The sequence below is a fragment of the Eumetopias jubatus genome, unplaced genomic scaffold (assembly GCF_037043125.1).
Source record: "Eumetopias jubatus isolate StellerSeaLion01/CBP00866 unplaced genomic scaffold, mEumJub1_p1.0 scaffold_11, whole genome shotgun sequence".
Taxonomy (NCBI): domain Eukaryota; kingdom Metazoa; phylum Chordata; class Mammalia; order Carnivora; family Otariidae; genus Eumetopias; species Eumetopias jubatus.
Window position 1 is genome coordinate 111826551 of NW_028274817.1, and position 12433 is coordinate 111838983.

The window sequence follows — 12433 nt, forward strand, 5'->3', positions numbered from 1 at the left end:
TGGTTTAGTGATATTTTCTATGTTGCATAACTTTGTAAAAGTTTATTCTCTTACTCTTTTAAGAATTAACTGTTAGGGGTACCTGGCTGGCTCAGGTGGAAGTGCATGTGACTCTTGATCTTGGGGTCCTGAGTTCGAGCCCCACGTTGGGTGTGAGATTACTTAAAAATAAATAAACTTAAAAAAACTAACTTTTAGTGATTGTATTACTTGGCATTCAGTCAGGAAAATCAAAATCACCCCACTTATTTTTACAGAGAGAATTTAGTAGAAAGAACTGTTAACTGAGACTGAATTATCCCCCTAGGGCTTGGCGGGGGCCGAAGGAAGGGTAGAATTGGAACCTTTCAGGAGGGTATTACTGGACTGGAACAGGTAACGGTGGGGCGGGGCAAGATGAAGCTGGTTCTGAAACTATGAGGGGACAAAAAAGCTAGAAACTGGAGCCAAGCACTGCTACTGGAACCAGCTGAGGGTCCAAAGGGAAGCTCCCGCAGAGGAACAGCAGCAGATGTTGGGGAGCAAGTAACCTCTCCTTCCTCCTTCCTTTTAGGTATGCGTGAGCACACCCTGGTTGTGCTCTCGGGTTCTCTAGCGCCTCCAAGTGACAGAGCATAACAGGAAGCTGCCGCAAAGCAGAAATGTGGTTTGCCGGGTCCCTAGCCCAGCATCATAGAGCAGAGCTGAGAGAGAATAGCTTAACAAACCGCACCGTGTCAAGTGTTTCCTCGATTAATGGCTTGTGAATTAGTTCTAAGGCACATCCCCTGCCAAGGACTCTCCCTTCACTATTCACAGCAGTACAAACCTGGGAGGGGAGATTGTGTCATTGGAAGTTCCATCCCTGGGGCTCTGGGATTTCCTAACAGTGCAGCAAGTGCTGCCAGCCCATCTTGCCTAACCCTGCAGCCAGCCGAACACTTCCCTACCAGGTTTTCAGCTTTGAAAACCAAAGCCATCATTTGGGCCCTACTGATCTGTTGAGCGCATGGACCCAGCCCAGTTTCTGTTGAACCTTAAATTAGTTTGACTTTTTAAAAATTAAAAGAAATTAAAATTCTTTTCTTCAGTCTCACCAGCCATATTTCAAGGGCCCAGCAGTTATATGTGGCTAGTGGCTACCATCTTCAACTGCATAGAACATTGTCATTATTGCAGAATGTTCTGTGGGAGGCACCTGGGTGGCTCAGTCTGTTAAGCGACACACTCTTGGTTTTGGCTTAGGTTACGATTACGATCTCAATCTCAGGGTCATGGGATCGAGCCCTGAGTCGGGCTCCATACTAGCATAGAATCAGCTTGTCCCTCTCCCTCCCTGCACTTGTGCGCTCGCTCTTTCTCATAAATAAATAATCAATCAATCTTTTTTAAAAAACATTCTGTGGGTCAGAGCTTTTCAAATGGTCACTGGAAAGAAAAATGCTAAAACACATTGGATCTTCAAGAAGATGTAGTAGGTAGTTTCTCCAATTTTTTTTTTTAAACCAACAAGCCCTTTGTTTTCATTGATTAAGATTCTGGAAACCTGCTTTGATTGCGTGATATTGAGACAGGCACTTGAATTTCTCTGGGCATCAGTGTTCTCTGTTCACTCCGTGGCCAGTGACCGCTGCCAAGTTCACTGTTTGTTATAAACCACTTTGCCAGCACATAGGGTTTGTTGCTGTTGCTTTCCTCTGCCTTAGTTTCAAGAACCTACAATTGTATTCCCAGAGCCCTGATTGACCTCCCTGCCCCCATCTTTGCAATCCCTTCTCTTTCCAGTGCTATACCTGATCCCCCCCACCTTCCCTGTGGCCACCTCTGGTGGCTTGTGACCCACAGGAGAAAGTCCAAAGCCAGAGCCTTCATTATTCACTGCTTGCCGTTCGGGCTTTTCCCAGGCCGCTGCCTCCGTAATTTTTAATTCTTAACTTCCTGCCGTGTGTCAGACTTTACTTGTGGTTCCCGGAACTCGCTCTGTACCTCACACCCTTGTGCCTCTGCTCAAGCTCTTCCCTTGGCTTGGGAGTCTGACCCTCCCTTTGTCCACGTCTTTGACCTTCACGGCAGGTGGCGAGTTCACAGGCAGCACCATCTGCCACCTTTTGAGGATTTGCCTCCACTTTCACAGTGGGGCCGTGCTTTACCCTGCTTGCTCCTGCCCGATGACGGCACATGGTGGAGGTACTAGAACAATGTGGGACTCCTCCAGAACAATGTCAGGGACTCCCCAGTGGCCCGGCTGAAGGGTCTGAGCTGCTCTTCTGAGACTGCCTCCCCACCTCTTCGTTCCCCCTCTCCTTTCCCACGTGTCACGTTGGCACTGAGGGTGATGGCTCTCCCTGCCCATCTTGTTCCTTCTCCCTTTATCACTCATATGCTTCTCCCCAGTAAGCCTCTCGTAGGTCTAATCCTGTCTTGGCATTTACCTCTCAGAGAACCAAGTTGATCCAGATAGAGCTTTTCCTGACCGGAAGCAGGCAAAGTCCCAGCACATTTTCCATCCACGTTCTCAGACCCCGCTGTTCTAGCGCCTGCTCCATTTTCCCACCGTCGCCATCTTGTCTGTTTCCTCCACTTGGCAGCTCCTCAACGTCGGGACTGTGTTTCTCACCTTCTGTGTTTCCCTACATCTGGTGCACCCTACTATGTGCTTGTTGTATTGGATCGGGGCCTGTTTATCCTTCGAGGAGCTGGGCAATCTGTCGATGTGCCTAGTATCAAAGGAAGGCCCGTTGCATGTCTCTGATCAGAGAAAGGATGCAACCACATCATTTATGCCTGAGAGCAGGCTCCATCTGTCATTAATGAGAGGGTTAAAGTTCACACACTTGTTTACTAATGGTCCACTTACATGTTTGAGCAATAGGGTGCCCACAATCTTTATTATTTTTTTTCCCACAGGCACTCTGCAGTACATGGCACCTGAGATTATCGATCAGGGACCTCGCGGGTACAGTGCCCCGGCAGATATCTGGTCCCTGGGCTGCACCATTATCGAGATGGCCACCAGTAGGCCTCCGTTCCATGAGCTCGGCGAACCGCAGGCAGCGATGTTCAAAGTAAGACATGTTTGCTGATTGAGGTTGCTGGTGTTGGGGAAATAATAAGCCAAAAGGAAACCTGCCACTCTGGAAACCTCTCCACGAAGGTGTAGAAGAGAAAACCATTTTATCACTGAATAAGGGTCACAGGCCACCCCCCAAGTGATTGCAAAGACAGAAAGGACCTGTCCTTCTCTTGAGTTCAGCAGTACCGCCCTTTTGTCAGAGGGAATGATGACTAGTCCTCCCGTGCGTGGAATGGAGAACGCCACAGATCACAGTAGGGCGTCCAGGGGCCACCTGGTGATTGGGATGATGGTTTGCATTAGCTAATTGGCTTTACCCAAAGGAAAAATAAATTTCTCCAATCTTTAAGACAGGAGGTAGTTTTGGGGACCCCTGAGTGGCTCAGTTGGTTAAGCATCTGCCTTTGGCTCAGGTCATGATCCCAGGGTCCTGGGATCGAGCCTCGCATCGGGCTCCCTGCTCGGCGGGGAGCCTGCTTCTCCCTCTGCCCCTCCCTCTGTGCGCATGCACAGGTTCTCTCTCTCTCTCTCCCTCTCCCTCTCTCTCTCTCTCTCTCTCTCTCTCTCTCTCTCTCTCTCTCTCTCTCTCTCTCACGCGCGTGCTCTCTCTCTCTCTCAAATAAATAAAATCTTGAAGAAAAAAAAAAAGACAGGAGGTAGTTTTGGAGCAAGACGTTACTTTAGTTAGGCTCTTCCCTACCCGCCGGAACTGGGAGGTGGGGACGTCTCCTCCTTGATGTTGACATTTCCAGGAGTTGGCCCCCAGGTCCTTGAGAAAGACATTCTTGCCAAGAGGTTTATTCCCTTTTTAAAAAGATTCAGTGCACCTCACAGAGATCAAGAACTTGGAATTACATGTTTTCTTAAAGTAAGTGCTCTAAGAAAAGAGGGGGGTCTCCCCTTATTTTCATCAGGGAGGATGAAGCCTCTGATTTTGAATGTGTATTTGCCCTTACACTGGGCAAGGCTTAAGGCCACCTGAGTCTCTGTCTTTGGAGGGCAGGTTTCTAACTGGGTTTTGAAGAGGTAGGACTTCGGATAGCAGACGGTGATTACTTTGTCATTCGAAAAGCCCTCCCAGAGCTGGCAGACAGGGCACCGCATGTGTTGAGGCCCACTTAGGACTGACTGGCCACTATGGGCAGGGATTTTACCCCCCGGGGCCTTCTTCCTTGGGAAGGGACACGTTTGCCACCCCAGGGGAAGCTGACGCCAGGACAACCCCATGTGTCTCAGGTCAGGTCTGCGGCTTCTGGCTCTTTGTGCACTCAGAGAAGGTAAAGAGAGGCTGTGGCCTTAAGAGTCCCTCGGCAGCCTTCCATGGAGCATTTGTGTTCGCCTCAAGGCTAAGAAGGAAGAGAGCAGGTTCACTGCTTATGGCCAGTGAGGTCCCAGCACACTGAAGCAGCCCAATGGAACAGGATCCAGAGGCCTTGCTTCCTGCTTCTCTGCCAGGTGTGGTGGCCTCAGCCTGTCGGCCCCACAACCTTGTGGCCTGCATCTTTGCCGGACGCTCCCACTCACTCTTGGGCAGAAACAACTAAAAGGCACGAGTGCAGGCCGCTCAGCAGACCGAGCACCCTGCGCTGCCGGAGCCATGGCTGCTCCCCTCAGCCGGCCCCTGCAGAACGTTCTCGGGGCCTCCCACCCTCCCAGCCGCTGTCAGGCAGCTCCGATGCCAAGACCTCAAGTCAGCAAGTATCTTCTGGCACCCACAGTCTCAACAAGACCCTGAACACCAGGGCTAGGGGACAGCAATGACCTTCCCCATCCTTAGTGTTGATCCGTGATGGAGCCAGGTGCAGTTTTTGAAGATCTTACCCGCAGCTTCATCACGGGCCTCAGGATGATAGATAGTAGCCGGTGCTGAGAAAAACATCAGGGCCTGAGCGGTGATGCTGTGAAGAGACACAGCGCCACGTGAAGGCCAAGGTGAGGGTGATGTGTCTACGAGCCGCAACCACCAGAAGCTGGAAGAGGCGAGGAAGGATCCACTGGAGGTTTCGGAGGGAGCATGGCCCTGTCAGCACCTTGATTTTAGACTTCCAGCCTCCAAAACTGTGAGAACATCAATTTTCCTAGTTTGAAGGCACTGAGTTTGTGGTGCTTGGTGACAACCCCTCCCCCAGCAGACTAATACAGGGACCCCTAGAGTAATAGCAAAGCACCTTTGGAAAGAATGTATTGGCACGGTGCCAAGGTGCTGCCCACATTTGCTGTTTCCTAAGAGTCTGAAGGCAAGTCATTCCTTTCTTCTTGGGGTTCTTGTCCTGAATTTCTGTCTAGGGCCCCCTGGTGCCCTTCCCTCCCTGCCCCTTAGGTGAGGGGCACCACCTGTCATGTGTCCTGCATTTCACATCTTAGGGGTTATATTCCATCCAGCCTTTAATGTTCTCAAAATCTAAAACTCGACTTAAAAGCTTGTATTTTATCGTGGTACGAATAGCTAACATGAGCTCTGCCCCCTTAACAAACCTGAAGGCGCATACGACGGAACTGCTGAGTCTTCGCACCGTGTTGTACAACAGAGCTCCACAGTGTATTCATCTTGTTGACCCGAAACCTTGCGCCCTGCGCTGAGTGACTCTCTGCTCCCCTCCCTCCAAGCCCAAACTCTGGAGCCTCCCTCCATGGTGGGCTCGGAGCTCCAAGAGGACTAGAACAGAAGAGAAGCCCCAAGACCTCTTACGGCCTAGGCTCTGAAACTCCTCTGATAACACTTTCCCTGCGATCTGCGGGGCAGAGCCAAGTCCCAGGAGGCCAGCCGGGCGAGTCATTGAGGAGGATCTCATCCGCCGGCCTCTCAAAGGATGGCAGGGGTGGGAGCTTTGTATTGAAGGCTTGTACACCTGGGTGTGCCTGAGGCCTCACAGTCACATCGGTCACCTCTCCCTTAAATGCAGGTGGGGATGTTTAAGATCCACCCTGAGATTCCGGAAGCCCTTTCATTGGATGCCAGAGCCTTCATTTTATCCTGTTTTGAGCCTGCCCCCCACAAACGTGCCACCGCTGCCGAGCTGCTCAAAGAGGGTTTCTTAAGGCAGGTGAACAAGGGCAAGAAGAGCCGAATCGCTTTCAAGCCGGCAGGTGAGGTGTCCCTGGACAGCTGGGGGGGAGGGGGCCGCCCTGGGCGCGGCGATGCCCGAGCTCCTCTGTCACTGGGAGAAGACCGAGCCTCCCGCATGGCGCCCGTTGCTGTGAGGAGTGGCAGGGTTGGGTGCGGCGGGTGTGGGGGTTGTCGGACCCCAGCCAAGGAATGGCCCTTGACTTCCTGACAGGCGCAGGGAGGCCCTCAGGTGACAGCGGTACACCCCCTTGTTAAAGTCTTTCCTTTGTGATTGTGCCGAGGAGGGAGGCCAGAGGTGCCCTGGCTGGGGTTTTGGGTCTTCCCCGGCCTTTCCCCCTGTGCTGCTCCTGACCTTGATTAAGGGGCACATTAAGGAGCAGAACCAGCTGTCCCACAGGCCACGGGAGCCAGGTGACCCCTTCTAGGGCATTGAGTCCTACCCAGCAATGACATAAAAATGGCCTCTGAAAACGAAGCCATTTGTTGTCTTGGTCCTGGTGTGGATGGAGTCAGAAGCCAGGACGGGGAGGCTCAGCGGCTTGCTCCCACTGTGGCTAGCTGTGTCAGCGTTTCCTGTGGGCTGCTTAGAAGCGCAGTCTTGCACCTATCTCAGACCTGCTCAAGTGGAACCTGCGTTTCAGGGACCCCTGGGTGATGGATTGGGCTGCCCCGTTAAAGCAGCACAGACTTCGCAGGCCCTTGCGTGGGTCACCTGGCCTGAGGGGCAGGCTGAGACTCCCCTCCCCTCTCCCTGTCTGCCCCCACACAGAGAGTACCTGGGGCACCGCCCTAGCCCTGCCCACATCCGGGGAGCCCCTGGGCAGCAGCAGCAGCGAGCACGGCTCTGTCTCCCCGGACTCTGATGCCCAGCTGGATACGTTCTTTGAGAAGGCCCGGGCACCCAAGCACCGGCTCAGCCACCTGCTCAGGTACGGCCCAACCCTTCCCTCCGCTGTGGGCCTGTGAGGGGGTACTGGTGTTCACCGGGGGCCAAATACCTCCCAGGTCAAAACCAGATGGCCACCAAGGGCTTTTGCTTTCTTTCTGCGCCGTCAGTAGGCCAACGGTGCAGGGGAGGAAGGCAGTGGGCTGCATGTTCACTGTAGTCGCTTACCCCCCTCCCTCCTCCCTTCCTCCCCTCACTACCCCTTCTCTCCTATCCCCTCTGCCCCTCCTCCCATCGTCCCCTTAATTATCCCCTTATTCTCTCCCCCTCCCCCCCCACCCCACCTTTTTCCTCCCTCTCCCAACACTGGTGCTCCTGGGGTTAGAAAAAAACACTGTATCTCTCTTCCATCCGCCTGCCTTCTGCAATTTCACCTTGAGGGTGGGGACTGCAGGGGGAGTCACCACTTCGCCCCTCCCCCGCGGCGTCGGAGCGTGGAGACTTTGTTCTGGGACGCACAGGGATTGTCGCATGTGTGTGTCTGCAGTGTTCCGGATGAGAGTGCAGCCTCGTCCCCGGAGGACAGGGACCCAGGCCTCTTCCTGCTGCGCAAGGACAGCGAGCGCCGTGCCATCCTGTACAGAATCCTCTGGGAGGAGCAGAACCAGGTGGCTTCCAACCTGCAGGAGTGCGTGGCCCAGGTAGGGCCAGGTCGGGGGGAGCTCCTCATCCCGCCCCCCCCCCTCCCGCCCGGGGCCAGGTCCCGGAACAGGTCCCAACGGGACCCCGAGGCTCCTGCTACCCTGGGACGTTTGCGCAGTTATGGTAATCACTATAAGTATTTCCCAACGTCCTTCCCTCTTCCAACAAGACAAAAGAAAATACAAAGAAAAAAAAAAGACTCCCCTGAAGCCTGCATTTGCGGAGCACTGCGGTGAACCCAGGCATTTATGGAGCGGTGCTGCCCCCTGGTGGAAAAAGCCAAATGCAGCGCAAAGCTCAAGGGCTCCCCTCCTTTGTCCTTCACTCATGTGAATCTCGTTTTGAAACCCCAGCTGCAGGACACACAAAGTTGCCCTCAGAAGCTGGGAGAGCAGCTGCTTTAGGGACAAAGGTTATGGATAAGAGTATTTGCATTTACTTCTTTTGGAAGTGGGAAGGTCTTTTTAGGAAGAGGCCACTTGCCCTACTACGAACTAGGCCTTCTAACAAGGGGGTGGGGGGTGCGCCGGGGCAGGGCAGTTACACGGGATCCAACAGGAGGGCAGAACCGTTCCCAGAGGGGTTTAGTTGTGTGGGGTGGGGGGCAGGGAGGAGAGGGGCCCCCTAACAAAGGATCGGGAGGGAATTGGAGAAACAGACCCCTTCTCACCTGGGGTGTCCACATAATACTTGTCGAATTTCCCCTCCCTCTCTGACTCACTCAGTGAAAGTGATTTTGGTGGGGGGTGGGGTGGGGTGGTGATCAGAGTTCGGAAGACTTGCATCTCTCAGTCGGCCACATCAAGCAAATAATTGGGATCCTGAGGGACTTCATCCGCTCCCCGGAGCACAGAGTGATGGCATCCACGATATCAAAGCTAAAGGTGGACCTGGACTTTGACAGCTCGTCCATCAATCAGATTCATCTGGTACTGTTTGGATTTCAGGATGCTGTAAGTGTTCTGTCTGGCCCTAAAGAACGTGCTAGAAGGCAGGAAGCCCACTGAAGTGGCTCAAAGCCAGGACCATGGAGTTGAGTTACCGTCTTCTCCCACAGTCCCTGTTTCTTCTAACCTGCTTACACGTAAATCCTAGTTTCAGCAGTGGCTTGTAAACACAGAATATGCAAGTGCTGGTGAGCGGGCTGATGGCATTTGGCCCCTCAGAGCGGGAGTATGGGACTTAGAGGACCCGGGAGCAGGGGGCATCTGCGGGCTGAGGAGATACACGGTTTAAGCTTACGTGTCTGTGCAAACAGGTAAGAGTGGCTGCAGGCCTGCTTCCGTGTCTGGTGCAGCTTTGTGTCCCATGGCCCCTGGCGAAGAGCCTGACCTTTCATAGGTGCTCAGTAAACCCCCCTCGAATGAACAATGGAGAGGCCCAGTGTGGGAGATCCGATCTCTGCCCGTCCCCTAGACCCAGCCGGACTCGGGGGCAGCTTGCAGGAAGACTCTGTCTGGAAGGAACAAGTCAGGTAGAAATGCAGAGCAGCGTGGTTGACATTTTCTTTCAGAGTAGAAGTCAACTAGAATGAGTAAGAACTCCTCTTTCTTAAAAGTACAGCGGACCGGAAATCTGGATTTTTGTGACTTGTAGGTAAATAAAATTTTGAGGAACCACTTAATTAGGCCTCACTGGATGTTTGCGATGGACAACATCATCCGTCGAGCGGTGCAGGCTGCAGTCACCATTCTCATCCCGGGTAAGTGCCGCCTGTTTGGTCAAGGTCAGGCTCAGGCTGTGGAAGAGATCGCAAGTATCCTCTGCACTCGACAGTCGTTTTCTCTTTCCCATCTGGGCTGTATACTTCCCTGCGGTTCAGTAAATTGCTAAGAACTTCGGGAGGGGTACTTATGTGCCCTCTTGACACAACCAAGGAGCCGGCATAGAGACAAAGCTTGTGATCTGAGAGGGAGCACTGAGCCTGAGGGCCAGGATCCTGCAGTGCGGCCTCTTACACACTCGGGACCGCCGACTGGAGGCTTGAGTGCAGTGGTTCCACCTCCTGTCAGACTCATCATGTGGTAGCTCTAGAAATCTTAGGCTTTTGTACTCTCATTTGTGAACTGTCAGAGCAGCTTAATCCCCAGGTTCACTCTCCTGTGGTGACTTCATCCTGGGAAGGGAGGCTCTGAGCAGCTTCTCTTGACAGTGCCACTTGCTCTCTCAACTTGGCTCCCTCCCTGTCATGGCGGCTTGTGCCCAGGGGCAGCTTTCCCCAGGAGCTCGTTAGACCCCAGGACTTCATTACGCCCCACTCCAAGCAGGCACCTTTCTTTAGTAAAAAGAACCCAGGCCAGGTTGGAAGTCGGGTTGTACCTTTTCAAAACTGTCCTTGGCTGATTTAACATTCAGCCTCCGTTTTGTCATCTGTAACCCGGGGGTGATCATCTTTTCACTGCACAGAACGGAGTAAAGTAGTCTCCTCCCCATTTATAATGTCAGCTGCCCCGGTAAGAGCGTCGCATCGGCTGGGCCGGCCGCCGAGCAGTCTCGTGTGCTGGCAGCGGCCATCAGCGACACTACGCCCTGGCCTTGCCTAACCGTGGTCCTTTCTTCTGCCACCCTTCGGCAGAGCTCCGCACCCACTTTGAGCCTGCATCAGAGACCGAGGGGGTGGATAAGGACACGGACGAGGTCGAAGAGGACTATCCCCCAGCGGACGTGCCTGGCCGTGAAGCTCACGTGGCGTTTGGAGGGAGCAGCCTCAGTTCCGCGGGTGCCCCCGGGGCCCAGCCCCAGCAGCTCCACCACCAGCACCTGAGCCTCGAGCTGGGCGAGCTCAGACAGGAGACCAACAGGTGGGCAGGGGTGGGACGGTGACCGGGGCCAGTAAGGGAATCCGTGGCCTTGCAGAGTGTCCCTCCCAGGCCTCACAAGAGTATCTTCACCAAGGCAGTGTGTGAGGCGGTGTCCTCAGCTTCACCTGGGGGAGAATGCCTCCCTTTCTTGAACAGTAGCGATCAGAGCGGTCTGGCGCCTGGCCACCGGCCACACAGCAGTTAGCCATGCTAAAGGCAGCAGCGTCTCGGGAGGTCTTCTGTCTTTTCACCCAGACGCGGCCGCTGGCGGGGCGTGTGGGTCCAACAGGCTCACCAGTGGGCATCTGCAGCCTGTCTCCATGTCAGTAGCCAAGCCAGGGGTTGGTTGGCACTTCATCTGACAGACATGCAGCCTATGACCCTGACCCTGGGTCAGTTTGCCCTCTCCTCTCGTCACGATTCCCTGGCAGGCGCTCACGCACTGCCTTCGCAGCCAGGGCACCCTAGCATGGCTCTGAAGTCCCCCTCAAGAGAGCTGGTCTGTTTAATTCACTTCCTGGCACAAAGTAGGTGGTTTAAAATTTGTTAAATGAGTAAATCGATTGTCATTTGCTCTGGATAATCCCATCATCAGTGGACTTAAAAAAAAATACAGCCCCCAGGCAGAGCGAACTTGTTGGTACTGGTTCCAAAGGCTGCCTTGTTGCCCTGTGGTCACTGCTGATGCCGATTAATGTGTAACAGGGAGATGTGGTGCCAGGTATAGGGATCATGGCAGAAACATTGTATGCACGCTGGCGATCTCTATAAAGTTAGGCGGTTCTAATCATTTCCTTTGAGAGAGACCTAGAGTGTTTTTTAAAATTTTTGAGACCCGAGTTTTAATTAAAAGGTAGTGGGGGCAAAATTTTGAAAGCTTTTAAAATATGACAGATGTGGAAGTTGATAGTGATATTTAGCACTTCCTTAAAGTATTTTCCGGTAGGGTTTATAATAATCATCAAATGTAGAAACTGTTCGCTCTGAGCTTCATCGGCACTGTCGATAGTCCCTCTGCTTCCTTGGGGTCTCGGGAGGAGGACGAACAGCCGGCGCCGGCTGCAGACGGCTGACAGACACGCTGCTCTCCGCGGCCGCCGGGGCTGCTGTCGTGCAGAGCTCGGCGACCGGGCATCCTGCCCGGAGCTGCGGGGCTTGGGCGGACCTGCTCTGTCCAGCGCCTGCGAAGCATTTAGCACGGTCCTCGGTCCCATACACGTTCGCAGGTGTATTCCTCTCGCGTGAGGTCATCTTTCTGCCGGTGCTCTCCCGCCACTGCCCGACACACGCTGGGCTGCCAGCTCCTTGGCTTCCTCCTGAGGAGGAAAAACCCTGAGAGCTCCTTTCAGCAACTTGATGAGACTCCGGGAGACAAGCTGTCATCACCAGCTCCTCCTGGCTGAGTTTACTGATCAGCCTCAGGTTATCTTCCGGTTCATGATACATTTTGAGACAAAATACACCCATGTCTTTGTTTTCAAGGGGAGGAAACACAAGGGAGGGGCCCAGGTACAGGTAGACTGTTGGGATTGTGTCATTCCCCACCCCCCCCAATCTCTAAGGTTCAACCAATGTTTGAGTAGAACTGAATGGCTCTCTCTGAATAATGGCATTTTTTTTTTTTTAACCAGACTTTTGGAACACCTAGTTCAGAAAGAAAGAGAGTATCAGAATCTTCTGCGGCAAACCCTAGAGCAGAAAACTCAAGAATTATATCATCTTCAGTTACAATTCAAATCTAATGGTAATTTTCCACTTGCTGACTTGTGTGTGAGACCACCTAAAATCTGGCTAATGTTCTTAGCCTTGCCACAGTTGCAGTTACTCTCTAGTAAAGCAGTAAGTACTCCAGTATAGTCTGGAATACTCGTCAGTAATAGAAAACCACTGGTACCTTCAAAAAAACGTGGATGAATCACAAACGC

General features: G+C 53.1%; 1 protein-coding gene across 4 annotated transcripts in view; it reads left to right on the top strand.

The window, feature by feature from the left end:
- Positions 1 to 12433, top strand: part of MAP3K15 (mitogen-activated protein kinase kinase kinase 15) — a 118149-nt gene that overhangs the window by 103502 nt on the left and 2214 nt on the right. For 2 of the 4 annotated variants that reach the window (XM_028122543.2, XM_028122547.2), the window contains 9 exons: positions 2887 to 3044; positions 5956 to 6139; positions 6889 to 7048; positions 7553 to 7706; positions 8475 to 8660; positions 8966 to 9181; positions 9304 to 9409; positions 10283 to 10508; positions 12140 to 12252. In XM_028122543.2, coding sequence (XP_027978344.2) covers positions 2887 to 3044; positions 5956 to 6139; positions 6889 to 7048; positions 7553 to 7706; positions 8475 to 8660; positions 8966 to 9181; positions 9304 to 9409; positions 10283 to 10508; positions 12140 to 12252 — 1503 coding nt within the window. Of the gene's footprint in view, positions 1 to 2886; positions 3045 to 5955; positions 6140 to 6888; positions 7049 to 7552; positions 7707 to 8474; positions 8661 to 8965; positions 9182 to 9303; positions 9410 to 10282; positions 10509 to 11734; positions 11931 to 12139; positions 12253 to 12433 lie in introns of those variants that run through there. The other 2 variants (XR_003612184.2, XM_028122544.2) reach the window with 2 other exon arrangements.